The 17,500-nt window shown below is 32.9% G+C and overlaps 1 protein-coding gene across 7 annotated transcripts in view; it reads left to right on the top strand.

Annotated features, from left to right (window-relative positions):
* Positions 1-17,500, top strand: part of LOC136836089 (long-chain-fatty-acid--CoA ligase 1) — a 161,705-nt gene that overhangs the window by 52,678 nt on the left and 91,527 nt on the right. For all 7 annotated transcript variants that reach the window (XM_067100053.1, XM_067100051.1, XM_067100052.1 and 4 more), the window contains one exon: positions 15,399-15,538. In XM_067100053.1, the coding sequence (XP_066956154.1) occupies positions 15,399-15,538 (140 nt within the window). The remainder of the gene's footprint in view (positions 1-15,398; positions 15,539-17,500) is intronic.

Consider the following 17,500-nt stretch of genomic DNA (forward strand, 5'->3'; position numbering starts at 1 on the left):
TCATTATGTATTCCCTCTTCCTCCTCCTCCTCCTCCTCCTCCTCCTCCTCCTCCTCCTCCTCCTCCTCCTCCTCCTCCTCCTCATCATCATCATCATCATCATCATCCTCCTCCTCCTCCTCAACATCATCATTATCATCTTCATCATCATCGACTCATCATCCTGCCCTTTCGTCATTCAAATATTTCCTCTTCCTCCTCCTCCTCCTCCTCCTCCTCCTCCTCCTCCTCCTCCTCATCATCATCATCAACATCATCATCATCGTCATGATCATCACTCGTCATCATCATGATTATCATCTTCACCATCATCGTCATAACTGTCATCATCACTGTCATCATCATCACCGTCGCCAACATCACCATCATCATCATCACTCATCATTATCACTGTCATCATTATCACCATCATCATCACCTTCACATTATCGTCGTCATTTTCACCATCACTCATCATCACCTTGACCATTACTCATCATCACCTTCATTATCGTCATCATCATCATCATCACCGCCACCAATACCACCACCACCAGCATCACTGTGATCATCATCATCATAGTCATCATCTTGGCCATCACTTTCATCATCATTGTCATGGTCATCACTTTCATCATCACCATCATCGTCATTATCATGGTCATCGCTTTGATCATCATCATCAGCATCATCATCATCATCATCATCATCATCATCATCACCACTGTGATCATCATCTTGGCCAACACTTTCATCATCATCATCATCATGGTCATCATCATCATCATCACCATCATCACCACTTTCATTGTCACCATCATCATGGTCATCACTTTCATCACCATCATCATCACAGTCCTCACTTTTATCATTATCATGGTCACTACGGCTTTCATCACTTTCTTCATCATCACTGTCATATCATCATCATCATGGTCATCACCTTCATCATTATCATGGTCACTGCTTTCATCACAATCATCATCATCATGGTCATCACTTTCTCCATCATCATCACTGCCATCTCATCATCATCATCATCATCATCGTTATCGTCCTCATCATGGTCATCACTTTCTTCATCATCACCATCACCTGTATCACTATCATCATCATCATCATCATCCTGAGCCAAGGTACATCGAGATAACACAGAGATCACAATCTGAAAGATGCTGCATGCAACCCTTCTGTGGGAGTGCCAAGCCCTTGACTCACCCTGTAATAATGCCCCTTCAGGCAGAAGGTTTGAATGGTGAGAATATGCCACTGCGGACTTCGTTCGTCAATGATTGAAAGACGTCTGAAGTTGATCTTGGATTGAAAGTTGATTTAAGTTAGTAAAGGTAATTTGTGGGGAATGTATCGTTTTGAATTACGTTAATGATATCAGAGGTGGTTCAGATGTATCTGTTTGATATTATTATTATTATTATTATTAATATTATTATAATGATTATGATTATTATAACAACTCTACACTCAGTGTGAAGGTAAATTTTTATTGTTCACATTTTGGTCTTCTGATTGTACTTAAATAACTTCAGTCACAGTATCTTGACCATGAAACAAGAATGGATTGTTTATTTATTTTATTTTAAAATTTTTTTGTCAATCTACTTCGCGTCGAGTTTTAGTGACCTGTGTTAATAGTCTGATCTATATTCAAGTGGCTGTGAATATTTTGATTCATATTTTCGTTTTACTTCGAAATTTGACAGTGAACAACTTTGACAGTTTTGAAAACAGCTTCGGAAATGGCTAAACAGAAGAATAAAGACTTTGGAGTGACGTTCCAAAGCATCATCTATGCTACTACACAGGGCTTACCACGAGAGCAAAAAAAAAAAAAAAAATTGTTTTACACAAAGTTCACTGAAGTGACTAATTTTTTTTTTTCCTCAGAGTACCTTGAGTCGAATTCTAGTACACCTGCACTAAGGAGTTTAGCGGTCTTTTCTGAAAAATCAGCACATTTAACGCTTAAGACCACGCCCCTTCTCCAGAAGCCACGCCCCTTTTGCATAACTGAGAGAGAATGTCACTTTGCAATGTTCGTGTCACTTTTCACTTATGCGCGCTAAATGCATTCATATTTCTGTAATCACCCCTAGTATTTGTCTAATAAAGTTGAAACTCGATTATAAAAATCTAAACTATATTCCTTTATTAACACTTCAGAAAGAATTTTTAACCTTTTTAACGCGTCAAAAATATTCACAGCGAGTGACAGTATGAGGGGCTTGGCTTCTCGGCCGGACTAGAGATTGTTATTATTATTATTATTATTATTATTATTATTATTATTATTATTATTATTATTATTATTATTATTATTATTAACTCCTCTTTCCACCAAGTGATTTTGGGCAATGTTCAGCTCATGTCTCTGAGTTTGTTATAGCACATATATTCAGGATGGATTCATCAGATGAATCATGATGGCTGCGCTCATTCATTGGATGTCTGTGGTTCTGCTGATGAATTTTTTTCATCGTTAGGACGATATGATTCATCACCAGCAAATAGTTTATTTATATATTCCAAAACTTTACCTACGAAACTTGCAATCCAGCGCCGTAGATTTTGTGACGAAATGTATAATAATAATAATAATAATAATAATAATAATAATAATAATAATAATAATAATAATAATAATAATATAGATTGTTGCAGTCCAGTAGTTAGAGCGTTTCGTCAGTAAGATTTTGGAAGTTGTGTGAATAGAAAAGGGCCAAGGTTTAGTAATTGATAGTGGATTATACACAATTATATATACGTGTATATATATAAATAAATAAATAAATATATATATATATATATATATATATATATATATATATTTATATATATATATATATATATATATATATATATATATATATATATATATATATATATATATATATATATATATATATATATGTGTGTGTGTGTGTGTGTGTGTGCGAGTGCGCGCACAACTACACAACGCGTAGCCTGACGCACCTGAGTTGCACCAGCCACGAAGACTTTAAAAAGGAGGATTTTGCGAAGCGATTTGGGTCAAATGTTTCTCGAGCCAGTGGTCGAATGATGTACCGCAACCTTACAAGAGATAAACTGTAGCTTTCGCTCAGTATCAGAGAAAGATTCTCTCTCTCTCTCTCTCTCTCTCTCTCTCTCTCTCTCTCTCTCTCTCTCTCTCTCTCTCTCTCTCCGACCCATCTGGTTACTAGGTATTGTCAGATTTATCCTGTTCATAGTTGCTCCTAGTGATGTTCGGTAGTGTTCTTTATTATTATTATTATTATTATTATTATTATTATTATTATTATTATTATTATTATTATTATTATTATTATAGTAGCGTGAGCGTTCAGATGGAGGGACATGGTCTGAAACGTGATGATAACCACTGGTTTACGTGGATGAGATTAATTTTATTTAACTTTGGTTTGCTGTCTCGTCTTTTCCTCTAAAACACAATAAAACTTAAGAAAGTCACTGTTGTCACATCAGCCAATGCAGATCTGAAGGTTTCTTGAAATCTGTTGTGGTAACACTTGAAAACCGTCTTATATCTATTAGAGTAAATGAATTTGAAGATTTGTTTTAAAGGTTAAATGAGAATGAGATTATGAATCATAGTTAAAGATTAAATAAGATTGAGAATGTGAATCATATTTAAAGGTGGAATAAGAATGGGAATATAAATAATATTTAAAGATCAAATAAGAATGAGAAAATGAATCATATTTAAAAGTGAAATAAGAATGGGAATATGAATCTTACTTCGAGATTAAATAAGAATGAGAATATGTATCATTCTTCGAGTTTAAATAAGAATGGGAATATGAATCTTACTTCGAGATTAAATAAGAATGAGAATATGAATCATACTTCGAGATTAAATAAGAATGGGAATATGAAAGAATATGTATCATTCTTCGAGTTTAAATAAGAATGGGAATATGAATCTTACTTCGAGATTAAATAAGAATGAGAATATGAATCATACTTCGAGGTTAAATAAGAATGGGAATATGAATCTTACTTCGAGATTAAATAAGAATGGGATATGAATAATTTAAAGATCATATAAGGATACGAATGTGAATCAGAAGATATGAATCATATTAATATGAATCACAAGATTATAAATATGCGATTCACCTAAGATGATGAATGGCGTGTAGGTTCTCATGCATTGCCATTTAGAAAGATTTCTGATGCGCACCTGTGCTCTCTCTCTCTCTCTCTCTCTCTCTCTCTCTCTCTCTCTCTCTCTCTCTCTCTGATGCCGTCACTCGGTTTTCTCTCTCTCTTGGCACTATTTATTTCCTGCAGTGCCAGTTTCTCTCTCTCTCTCTCTCTCTCTCTCCCTCTCTCTCTCTCTCTCTCTCTCTCTCTCTCTCACCTGCGTACGCCGAATTTTGATAGCCAAATAGATAAGTCAGACGCAGTTACACTTTGCATTTAACTTGTGTCTATTCTTAAATTTGTTATCCCCGCAGGCGGGTAGTGTCGTCAGTGCACCTCATGTGGTTCACTGTTGGTATTGCTTAAGGATCTTTGCAGCGTGGCTTCTGCCCCTAGCTGCAACCCCTTTCATTCCTTTTACTATACCTCCTTTCATATTCTCTTTCATCTAACTTTCCACCCTCTCCTAACAAGTCTTTCACAGTGCAACTGCGAGGTTTTCCTCCTGTTGCACCTTTCAAACCTTTTTACTGTAAATTTCCGAATTTCATAAGTTCCAGCTGTTTGACCTTATTTCTATATTCAGATGTTTATTGAGTGTTTTTTTTTTACATTAATTTCCTCACTCATATTGCCTGCCTCTCCTCAGGAGGTAGTTTGACCACTTCGTATTTAAGCCCCAGTTGTTTTTATTTTGCCTTTTTTATTATTAATTCCGTATGGGCTATACAAGGACAATATCATAAATATACCATAAGAATATGCTTAGGTTTTCTGTTTGTATCGTAGAATCACGTTTTGTATTTTTATCTTAGAGTCAGGTTTTGTGTTTGTATCGTAGAATTAGGTTCTCTCTTCGTATCATAGTATCACGTTTTCTGAATCAGGTTTGTTGTTTGTATCGTAGAATCAGGTTTTGTATTTGTATCGTAGAATTAGGTTTTTCTGTTTGTATTAGGTTTTTCTATTTGTATCATAGAATCACTTTTTCTGAATCAGGTTTTCTATTGGTATCGAGAATCAGGTTTTTTGTTTGTATCGTAGAATTAGGTTTTCTGTTTGTCTCGTAGAATCAGGTTCTTTATTTGTATCACAGAATAACTTTTTCTGAATCAGGTTTGCTGTTGGTATCGTAGAATCAGGTTTTCTATTTGTATTGTAGAATTAGTTTTTCTGTTTGTATCGTTGAACCACTTTTTAACGTAGAATCAGAGTTTTTAACGTAGACTCAGTTTCTCTATTTGTATCGCAGACTCAGGTTTTTTATCTGTATCGCACTCAGGTTTTCTGTTTGTATCGTAGAATCAGTTTTTAACGCAGGATCAAACTTTTAACGTAGACTCAGTTCTCTGTTTGTATCGCAGAATCAGGTTTTCTATTTTTATCGTACAGTCAGGTTTTCCATTTGTATCGTAGAATTAGGTTCTCTATTTGCATCATAGAATCACTTTTTCTGAATCAGGTTTGCTGTTTGTATGGTAGAATCAGGTTTTTCTGTTTGTATCGTAGAGTCAGTTTTTAACGAATCATCATAGTTTTTAACGTAGACTCAGGTTCTTTGTATCGCAGACTCAGGTTTTCTATCAGTATCGTAGAATAAGTTTTTCTGTTTGTAAGGTAGAATCAGATTTTAACGTGGAATCAAAGTTTTTAACGTGTAGACTCGGAGTTTTTAACATAGACTCAGGTTCTCTATTTGTATCGCAGACCCAGGTTTTCCATCTGTATCGTAGAATCAATTTTCCACGGAACCTATCGGCGAATTCAATTTATTGTTACTGCAGGAAAGCTTTGGATTCAATTTAGAGAAGCAGCGAGGGAAACGAATTCACGGCCTTTTAAATCCAAACAGTTTGTGCTTGTGCTTGCAGGCAGTGTAAACAGTCCTTGCTTAGCTGTGATTATTCCGTCGTTTATGCTTTGTGCCTGTTTCGCTTTAATTAAAGTCGTTGGTTAGCTTTTTCTCGTTTGTTTTGGTAAAGTGAAACAGCGACGAAACAGCACTGTGCTGAGGTGGTAATTATTTCTTGGGAACATGCGAGGTTTGTCAGTGTAAGCACTCTCTCTCTCTCTCTCTCTCTCTCTCTCTCTCTCTCTCTCTCTCTCTCTCTCTCTCTCTCTCTCTCTCTCTCTAAGCTTAGCTTTTTATTTCTATTTTAAGTATTAATACCATTCTCATGAATACGTCTCATTGTCAAGAAATATATTTACCGAATTATTATTATTATTATTATTATTATTATTATTATTATTATTATTATTATTATTATTATTATTATTATTATTATTATTATTATTATTATTATTATTATTATTATTATTATTATTATTATTATTATTATTATTATTATTATGACCTTCTAGTTGCTGTTAAGTTTATATTGCAATTTCTCAATCTCTCGAATGAGAGATTGAGAATTTGCCTGCTGTTACAAAGAAACTCGTTAGAAAGATTGAGAAAATTGCAGTATAAACTCAACAATGGTATCCAGACAGCCATTCTTTTTTTTAATAATAATAATAATAATAATAATCTTATTAGCATGATTATTTATAGCAGGATGTTTTCATTACGAATTTGTTTGAAAGAGGACCTTATTTTTATTATTATTATTATTATAATTATTATTATTATTATTATTATTATTATTATTGTTATTATTATTATTTAACAAAGGTATCAGTAGTGTTCCTCATTACAGGAAGTAACTTATTCGTTACTTTTCAAGAATTTTAATGTAACAAAACTTTATTAAACTTTATGAACGAGAAATTTACATTCCTACGCTGGCCAACATGTCACGAATGCGTATGAATGAACACTCACACGAACTTGTGTGTATGTGTATGTGTGTGCGTGCGCGTGTGCTTGCTTGCTTGTTCTTCCCTGCTTAATCATCCTCGCTCGGTGGCGCACGTGTTTTTTATTTGACTCACTGCATTTGTGAGTCTGCTTGCAACCCTTCCTATCGATTTTCTGGAGTGCTTGTGCATTAGTCTTGTTGATTTTCAATATTTACGGTGAGGGTTGTTTAGAAATTCTTGGTATTTAATAAAGGTCCAGTGGTATTTGTAAAGATTTATCGGGTACGTATGGATGTGTTGCTTATTACACATACATTGTATATATTTATTTATATTATAATATTTATATTATATATATATATATATATATATATATATATATATATATATATATATATATATATATATATATATTGTTTTTATGTTTAAAAATCTTTCATGTTAATTTTTTTCGTATAATTTTACTTTAATATCTACCGGCGCAGTTCTTTTGCTGTAAATTTACACTTTTTAGGAATGTATTAAGGTTTGAAGTAGGGTAAACGCTTTCGATAAAAATAAAGCAACGCTTTACCTTTATTAGTTAAACTTTTGAGATAGAAAATAATTATTTTGCACTTAGTTCATTTTTGTACAGTATTTTCTGACAAGTGACTGTGCTTTTTAAGAATGGCATAGTATGAGGTGTGTATGTACTGTGAGACATTATTTATTGCTTTGTTGCTTAGCATTTTATAGCACTGGAGCAGTGCTAATCCATTATCTTATCAACTGGACAATTAAACATGCGACTTTAACATGCAATGCGCTGTTGAACATCTGAAAAAGATCAATAAAATACGCGTACTGTACAAAAATGCAAACTTGCAATTATGTATTTTCTCGGGTTATATTCTGAAAGAATTTATTTCTGGGTTTTAATATAAAGGCCTTTATTCTGTTTCGTACCAACTCTGAGTTTGCATAGTTGTCATGCAATCTAAGTTTCCAGTTCTCCTTACCGGCATGAACAAAGAGTCTGTTAAAAAAAAAATAAGGGTTGTAGCGTAGTTGCAGTGCACAAAGACCTTTTAGGAAAGACTTTAAGAGTTTAGGGGGCCGGCCCAGTGTCCGGGGAAACCTTAAATGCGCCCTTGTAAACGCGAAAAGTAGGATAAGCGAGGAATGTTGCGTGATAGGTATAGTCTGTGTGCTCACGCGATGTACGATAATTCCCATCAGCGTTCTCGCTTGGGGGAGACGGGGAGCTGTTTGGTAGGGGTTGGGGTATACCGCCTCATCGCCCGATGTACGATGACTCCCATCGGAAACGTCTCATCGACAAGGTTTCTCCTTTGCGTATTCGGTGACCTTTGCAACTTCTCTCCTGCTTCATGTCGCCGCTGGATGGGAGATGGGAGAAGGGGAAGAGAGAAGGAGGTTGGGAGAAGGGAAGGGGGTCATTAGGTATTAGGAATGCGTGCAAAAGGGAAGCGTCCACCGTGATGACGTATGTGCTTCGATTCACTGAAGTGGAAGGAAGCGTTCCCAGCTGAAATGTTGACTGACAAACAGAAGAGTTAGCTGCTGACTTTTTCATCCCCCTTTTTTTGCGTAGAGTTGAATTGTACATTGACGATTTTATTTTTTTGACCGGCAGAAGTCGAACGCCTTTTATTTGCTGAAGTTTTGTTTGGATTGTTGGAAGGCGGAATTCTTCGCATATGAGTTACCGATTTATAGGTCTAATATTATACACACACACGCACACACATATACAGTATATGTATGTACAAATAAATAAATTTAAATATATATATATGTATGTGTGTGTACATATATATATATATATATATATATATATATATATATATATATATATATATATATATATATATATATATATATATATATATATATATATATATATACTACTATGTATATACATACATACATACCCACACACACACACACACACACACACACACACACATATATATATATATATATATATATATATATATATATATATATATATATATATATATATATATATATATATACCAAATAGTCACGCAATTTCACTGTGTATATACTGTATATTCATACTGCTCGTGTTCGGCTTCAATAAGACGGAATGGTTTAGATTCCAAACTTTCAATTTCCATAGTGCTGAAAGCTTTCTAAGTCTTTGAAAGCTTTTAGTATGGAAATTAAGGATTCTAGAATCTAAACCATCCCGTCTTATTGAAGCCTAACACGATCGGTATGAATATATGCTCGTTACATGTACACACATTCATATATATATATATATATATATATATATATATATATATATATATATATATATATATATATATATATATATATATATATATATATATACACTCAAATTTTCTCTCTTGAAATCTCTCTCTCTCTCTCTCTCTCTCTCTCTCTCTCTCTCTCTCTTGTGTCGTTTATTATCCATTATACTTTTAATATATGTTATATAATAATCCTTATTACAATAATTTCTACACATTTAATAATCATTTCTATACTTTTAAATTTTTGATGGTAAATTTATTACAATAAATTTTGCATTTAACTAATTATTTCTAGTTACTTTAAATTCGTGATGGTAAATTTGTCTATAAATGTTATATTTAAAGTTATTATATCAGTTATGGCTCAGACCTATATAGGAGATATTTTGTATATATATATATATATATATATATATATATATATATATATGTAATTATAATGTTATGTTTATTGTCTGCCCCATAAGGGTGGCAATAGAAATACTTTGCATTATTATCACACTGATTCATATAACGAGGTCTTAGTCACGTCTAAATGCGATGTTAACTTTTATTGGTAATGTAATTCATATAATATATTAATGCATTCAATATACTTCTTTACCATTGTATTTTCATAATTTTGGCACCTTATAATGATTTTATTTTTTCCCCAATGATTATTCGAGTTTTCTAAGGTTTTTTTTATTTATGTACCATGATTTACACCATACATAATTTTCCATGACTGAAAATATAGTGAAAAGTTCATTTTGCCCGTCATCTTTTAGTTTTTCCACGTGGCACTATTGCATTCTTGTAAATTTCAGTTACAGTCGAATTTTGAAAAAAAGTCTTCAGATTACTGTTGGCTTTTTGTACTGTCATTCTTGTTATGTAGAATTTCTTAGTATTCTCATTAAATTTGCAACTAACACATTGCAAATAATTTTCGAGAATGGAATATACAACTAATAGATTGTACCTAATCGCTTTGAATGGGAACCACATAGTCTACTGGAATTTGATCTCTGGTGTTCCTCAGGGTTGTGATTTTGGTCTACTGCTATTTATCCCACGTACACGTGGTCTGTGATTTGGCCTAGAAGTTGTTTACTTATGCAGATGATGTTACTCTGTTTTCATTGATCCAATCTTTCGGTGGTAGCCATGTGGTTGCAGATTCTTTTAACAGAAATTTAGCTGAAGTTAGTGCATGGTGAATACTAATATTGCTTGATTAAGCCGAATCCTACCAAAACTCAAAGTATGTCCAGACGATAGGTCCCCTCACCCATACGTTTCTTTGAATACAAGCAACTCATTTAGAATTCTTGGCGTTATTCTTGACAGTATATTAACTTTTGAGAAACGTATCCAGTTTATCTGTTCTTCAACTGCACAAAGAATTAAGGCACACTTAGAAAATCTTGCAAGATTTTTGAAGACTTGTCTGTGCCAGGGAGTGTTTTAATTCTTTCAGTCTGCTGCCGTGTTTTGAATACTTTTTTCTCCTGTTTGGTGTTCGGAAGTTAACTTTATCCTTAGGGAATGTTTTAATTCTTTGATTCTGCCGCCGTGTTTTGAATATAGTTCCCCTGTTTCGTCTCCAGCAGTTAACTCGAAACTTGAGTTGTTGGATGATAACCTGATTTCATTAGATTTCGATCAGTTCATTGCGCGTGGTTGACAAAATACGTCATCATTCTGATGATCTTTTGCCTGCGGATCTTCCAAGATCGTATGCTAGACCACGTAGTGTCAGATATGCAATTAATTCTAAGAGATGTATCTTTTTCGTGAGGGTAAGTCCCATAAAGTTTTTTTTTTTTTTTTTTTTAGAGATTTTGTTCTAACTGGTAGCAAATCACAGAGTGATCTTCCTTGTCATGCAGTTCAGTCGTTGGAGACTTGAGAAGTTTGAAATTAAAGGGCCGTGCAGTTTTACTGAGCAATCTGACATGACTCACGTTTCATAGTTTTTGTTGTTTTTCTTTGATGTTTCTCACATATAGTTTGTTCTTTGCTTCTGTTTTCTTTTAGTACCGGGCTGCTTTCGTTATTGGACCCCTTGTTCTTGAAAGCTCTCGTTTTTATATATGATTTTCTATTTATATTTATACCACTGTGGATTTCTACACCATTTTAGTGACATGCTATTATGAGATTTTATGAAATATTATTATTATTATTATTATTATTATTATTATTATTATTATTATTATTATTATTATTATTATTATTATTATTAGCCAAGCTGCAATCCTTTTCTTATTATCAGCTTGGCTAATAATAATAATAATAGTAATAATACTGTAAATATATATTAGAAAATTATATATACAACCGAGAGCTTTCGAGAACCTGCTTGATTCTCCTTCTCAATCTCATTTATACCATTGTGGATGTCTTCACCCATAATAATAATAATAATAATAATAATAATAATAATAATAATAATAATAATAATAATTGCTTTCATTCATTTTTTTGGGGTGGGGGGCTAAGGCCCCATTGTGACACAGCACCTTCCCTCAGTGGACTTATTGGCATGTCACCAATTTTGGTAATAACCACTGGATCTTATATGCTAGAGGCATCAGACTTAAACTGGTGGTCACCAATTTTGGTAATGACCACTGGATCTTATATGCTAGAGGCATCAGACTTAAATTGGTGGTCACCCATTCAAGTAATGACCAGACCCAGTGGTTGCTTTGGTGTCTATTATTATTTAATCTTTTATCCTTTGTAAATTTACGAGTTTCTCATCCTCTCTGTCATTCGCATCCATCCCTCGCTACTTCCAGTTTTTCATTGTATCTTCTTTATTAACTTTCCCCCTTCATTTATCACCATTTCCTGAGCAATTATCACCATTCTTCGTCATCATCCTTCCCATGAAATTGTTCTGCTTTTAGATATTTCTTTCGTTCTTTCTTATACCTCCGGGTGTTGTCGTTGCGTCAGAATTATTGACGTAGTTTATTCTTTCCCTGTTCCATCCAGTTTTGTCATTCTAACAGATTTAGTAATGATTGCAGCAGTAAAATATTGTCATGCGCAATGCTACACAAACACGTACGCGCGCACACATAAATGTCATGCATATATATATATATATATATATATATATATATATATATATATATATATATATATATATATATTATATATATATATAAAATTATATATATATAAATTTATATATATATATCATAATATATATATAAATTGTTTATACATGTATATATCATAAATCTTATATGAATTTTATATATATATATATATATATATATATATACATTATATATATATATATATATATATATATATATATATATATATATATATATATATATATATATATATATATATATGGGAAGAAAGGGCGTTGGGTCGGGTATGATACATGAAACATACGTACCGGGGTCTAAGCGATGTCAGGCAGGGCAGCCGATCGAGACCACAGGTCTACCCCAAAGCCAAATCAAAAAAAAGTCCTTCAAAAGAAGGCATCGTGCTTACCCCATACAAAAATGGGAATAAAAGCACGTTAAGAAGAAGAAGAAGATATATATATATATATATATATATATATATATATATATATATATATATATATATATATATATATATATATATATGTGGAAAGAGGAGTTCAACTAAATACAGAGATGAGCTTGATTGAATATGTACTTGCAAGTTTCTGTTTGTTTATTTATTATTTTGAATCTTTGTTTATGCTCTCTATGTTTTGAAATAGTCCTTCCTTTTTATTTGTTAGTCGATTGTCAGTTATGATTGTATAAATTTTCCGTCCACTTCCAATCCCTCTGCGTTCAAATTCCTTAAAAACTTATTTCCAAGTTCTATGTACCATTTTCGTTTTAATAATTTTAAGGAAATTTTTTCATTAATAATTTGAATTTAATTTCCCGCGATTATGCTAGTCATTGGTATGGTGCACTAGCGGATCCAGAAAAATTTCATGGGGGGCGGGGCACCAATTTTCATATATATATATATATATATATATGTGTGTGTATATATATGTAAAAAAAAATCAATGATTTTTTAAAAAAGGACAATGAAAATCAAAGATTTTTAATCTCCCCAAGAGGTCTAGGAAGCAAATTAAACGGAATAGGTATTAAATCTTTATTATTTAATTATGAAATTAAAAAGCTAATTAGTAATTACTGCTTTTACCTTGATTCACCTCGAACGTTCTTGAAGGTAAAATACTGATATTTTCCCCGTAGGGGGTTAATGCCGTCAGTGCACCTCATGCGGTGCGCTGTAGGCATTACTTAAGGTGCAGCGTGCCTTCGGCCCCTAGCTGGAACCCCTTTCATTCCTTTTACTCTACCTCCTTTCATATTCTCTTTCTTTCACCTAACTTTCCCCCCTCTCCTAACAATTGACTCATAGTGCAACTGCGAGGTTTTCCTCCTGTTACACCTTTCAAACCTTGCACAGTCAATTTCCGTTCCAGCGCTGAATGACCTTATAGGTCACAGTGCTTTGCCTTTGACCTAAATTCTATATGCAGTTCAGTTCAGTTTAAAATACTGATATTTTATAGAAAACAAATGGAATTTTTTTTAATGATTTCTGGCTTCTTTCTCCCTTGAGGTCCTTCGGAGGTTAATTTTGGCATTTAAAAACGTAGTAAAATGATTGAGTTTTATTTAGATACATTTTTAAGGTATATTATTACTGTATCAGAGGAAAAATACAAAATTTCTGAGATTTCCCATCATTTTTATCATTGGGGTCTACTGGCGGAAGTATTTGTTATTTTAGAAGAAACAGCCTAAATTTTCTCTTTTTTTCATATTTGTTTCTTATGAAAATCAGTAATTATCTTGATAAATAACAAAATCCTCCAAGTTTTCCCCTGCTTACTCATTCTGAGTCTAACAACGAAGTCCTTATATATAACGTTTTTTTGCTGTCTAATCATTCTAGGCTGAACGTCTTTAATTATCTTGAAAAATAACAAAAGCAAAACCCTCGACCTTTTCTACATTTTTTCATTAAAAATTTTTAAGTTAAATAATTGACATATGACAAAGCAAAATATCTTAGGTTCTTGTCCCTTTTCCACCCTCAATCATTTGTTTCCTTCTCAAGATTGAAGATAAATGATCGATACTCTATAAAACCAAATGTCTTTATATATATATATATATATATATATATATATATATATATATATATATATATATATATATATATATATATATATCTAATATATTGAAGCTAAATGATCGATACTCTATAAAACCAAATATATATATATATATATATATATATATATATATATATATATATATATATATATATATATTTCTCCATTTTCCCCTAATGTTTCCTTCTCAAGGTTGACCCAAAATAATCGATATTCTGTGAAACAAAATACCTTGCGTTCTTCTCCCTTGATCTTCTCCCTCAACATTCCCATTTTTCGTGCTTTGTATTAAAGCTAAATGATCGATTTTCTATAAAACAAATTATCTTACGTTCTCCTTCCCCCCCTCCTCGATCTTTTCCCTAATTTTTCCGCCTCAAGATTGAAGCTGAACAAAAGGATATATCGAATGTAAATAGTCGGTTACTCTATAAAACAAAATGACTTATAAATTCTTCATTTTACCCCATTTTTCCTTCTCACCATAGGAACTTAATAATCGATATTCTACAAACAAAATGAATTATAGTTTTCATTTTACCCCATTTTTCCTTCTCTAGATAGAAACTAAATAATCTATATTCTACAAACAAAATGATTTGTACTTTTTCATTTTATCCCATTTTTCCTTCTCAAGATAGAAACTTAATAATCGGTATTCTACAAATATAATGATTTTTACACTTTTACTTCTTCATTTTACCCCATTTTTCCTTCTCCAGAAAGATACTAAATAATCGATATTCTACAAACAAAATGACTTGTACTTTTTCATTTTACCCCATTTTTCCTTCTCAGATAGAAACTTAATAATCGATACTCTACAAAAAAAAAAAAAAATGACTTATAATTCTTCTTCATTTTACCCCATTTTTCCTTCTCAAGATAGAAACTAAATAATCGATATTTTGCACACGAAATGACTTATAAATTCTTCTATTTTCTTCTTCCTCCTCCGGAAGGTCTCTTGGTGGAATATGGAGGCCTGGTCGGTGGCATCGCAGCCGCTGCGGCAGTGGTCGCTGCGACCTACTACCTCACGAGGCCCGCCTCGGTGCCTCCCCAGGTGGACATCGACGACCAGTCCCACGTCATCATGGAGGTAAGGGCGTGACCCCGTGGTTTGGGGGCGTGTTTGTAATTGTTTGTTTGGGATTGTTCGTGGGTGGATATGTTTAGAGTATGGTAGTGAATTATGCTTTGTTTATTTTTGCAGGATGTATTATTAATATGGATGGATATATGTATGAATGTATGCTTATGTGTATATATATATACACATAATATATATATATGTATATATATATATATATATATATATATATATATATATATATATATATATAGAGATATATATATATATATAGAGAGAGAGAGAGAGAGAGAGAGAGAGCCCTAATGAATGTATATATGTATATAGACATATAATGAAAAGATGTCTGTATGTATCGTTGTTGGATATCTGTGATGCCTTCCTCGTCGATTGACGTTCGTTATTTATGTAAGTTTGTGTGTATGTATGTATGACATACCCTGATCATAAACATGTCAGCATTGAGGGTAATGTATATTTTATTGATTGATATATATGCAAATACGTATGTATACATAGTACGTTGTTTGGATCGTGATTGGGTATTATGTTGTTAGTTTGTTTAAATTGATAAAAACGTCATTGCATCTATGTTCTCTGCATGTAATTTTCTTGTGTTCACTTTTATAAAAGTTTTGTCATTTATATGTTATAATTTGGCGTAAATGATCGTTTTACGAAAAATCTCCTGAAGGATTATTTCTGACTGATTTAGTATCAAAAGTTCATGTTTTGTATTCCTAGTAATTGATACCCACTGAGAAGGAATACACTTGATGGGTTTCCCATCAATAATCCATTTTCTATAGGAGCTGACGGTGTAAAGAAAACGTATATTGACGCGGAGAAACAATTGTTCAGTATATATGCCATTAGTATGAATTTATATATTGGTTATTTATATATTTTAGTCTGACTTTAGTAACAGACCCTTCCATCCGGTTCTTTTTATTGTACAACATATGGGGCTTCTATTTTTTTTTTTTAAATGGATATGAATCGTAAGTTTAAAAAATATATTTAATAACTTGACAGTTTTGTACACAAGATTCCATGCTTAACTATGTTTATATACGCTAATAATAATAATAATAATAATAATAATAATAATAATGATAATAATAATAATAATAATAATAATAATTTTGCAGTCTAACTCTATCGGTATTAAATGTAACCTTTCGCCAAGTAACATATATTGTACACAATAGTGGTGCCGTTGGGTATCTTATCTGCTGTGGATGAAGATTTTCTTAATTTTCTTAAAGAACTGGCAGTAGCGTTTGTCTTGTTTTCTTGGGAAAGGCTATCTCATCTACAGGCGGTAAAGCTTTTCTTAATTTTCTTGACGAAGCAGAAATGGCGTTTGTTTTATTTTCTTGATATACAAGATGCAACTAATCTCCTCTATCTTGATCTCATAATCAATCGTTCACTGTCCCCATTGATGTGAATATCTTGGTTATATCTCAATTTGACATTATCACACTGATCTTGGGGGGAAGAGAGAGAGAGAGAGAGAGAGAGAGAGAGAGAGAGAGAGAGAGAGAGAGAGAGAGAGTAGATGTTGTCCTTGTTAGCCTGAGAGATTATAGTAGACATTGGCCTGGTGGATTGAGAGAGAGAGAGAGAGAGAGAGCGAGAGAGTAGATGTTGCCCTTCTTAGTCTAAGAGAGAGAGAAAAGAGCAGAGTAGATGTTGGCCTGGTGGGTGTGATTGAGAGAGAGAGAGAGAGAGAGAGAGAGAGAGAGAGAGAGAGAGAGAATAGACGTTGCCCGTCTGAGTCTGAGAAAGAGAAAAGATGAGAGTAGATGTTGGCCTGGTGGGTGTGGTTGGTAGAGAGAGAGAGAGAGAGAGAGAGAGAGAGAGAGAGAGAATTATGGCAGTGGCAATGTCCTTTGATGTTAAATGAATGTAATGGACCTTATGTTCCTTCGGTGTATAGTCGTGAGGAGATGACGAGTGGTCAAG

Source organism: Macrobrachium rosenbergii, chromosome 56 (assembly GCF_040412425.1).
Source record: "Macrobrachium rosenbergii isolate ZJJX-2024 chromosome 56, ASM4041242v1, whole genome shotgun sequence".
Classification (NCBI taxonomy): domain Eukaryota; kingdom Metazoa; phylum Arthropoda; class Malacostraca; order Decapoda; family Palaemonidae; genus Macrobrachium; species Macrobrachium rosenbergii.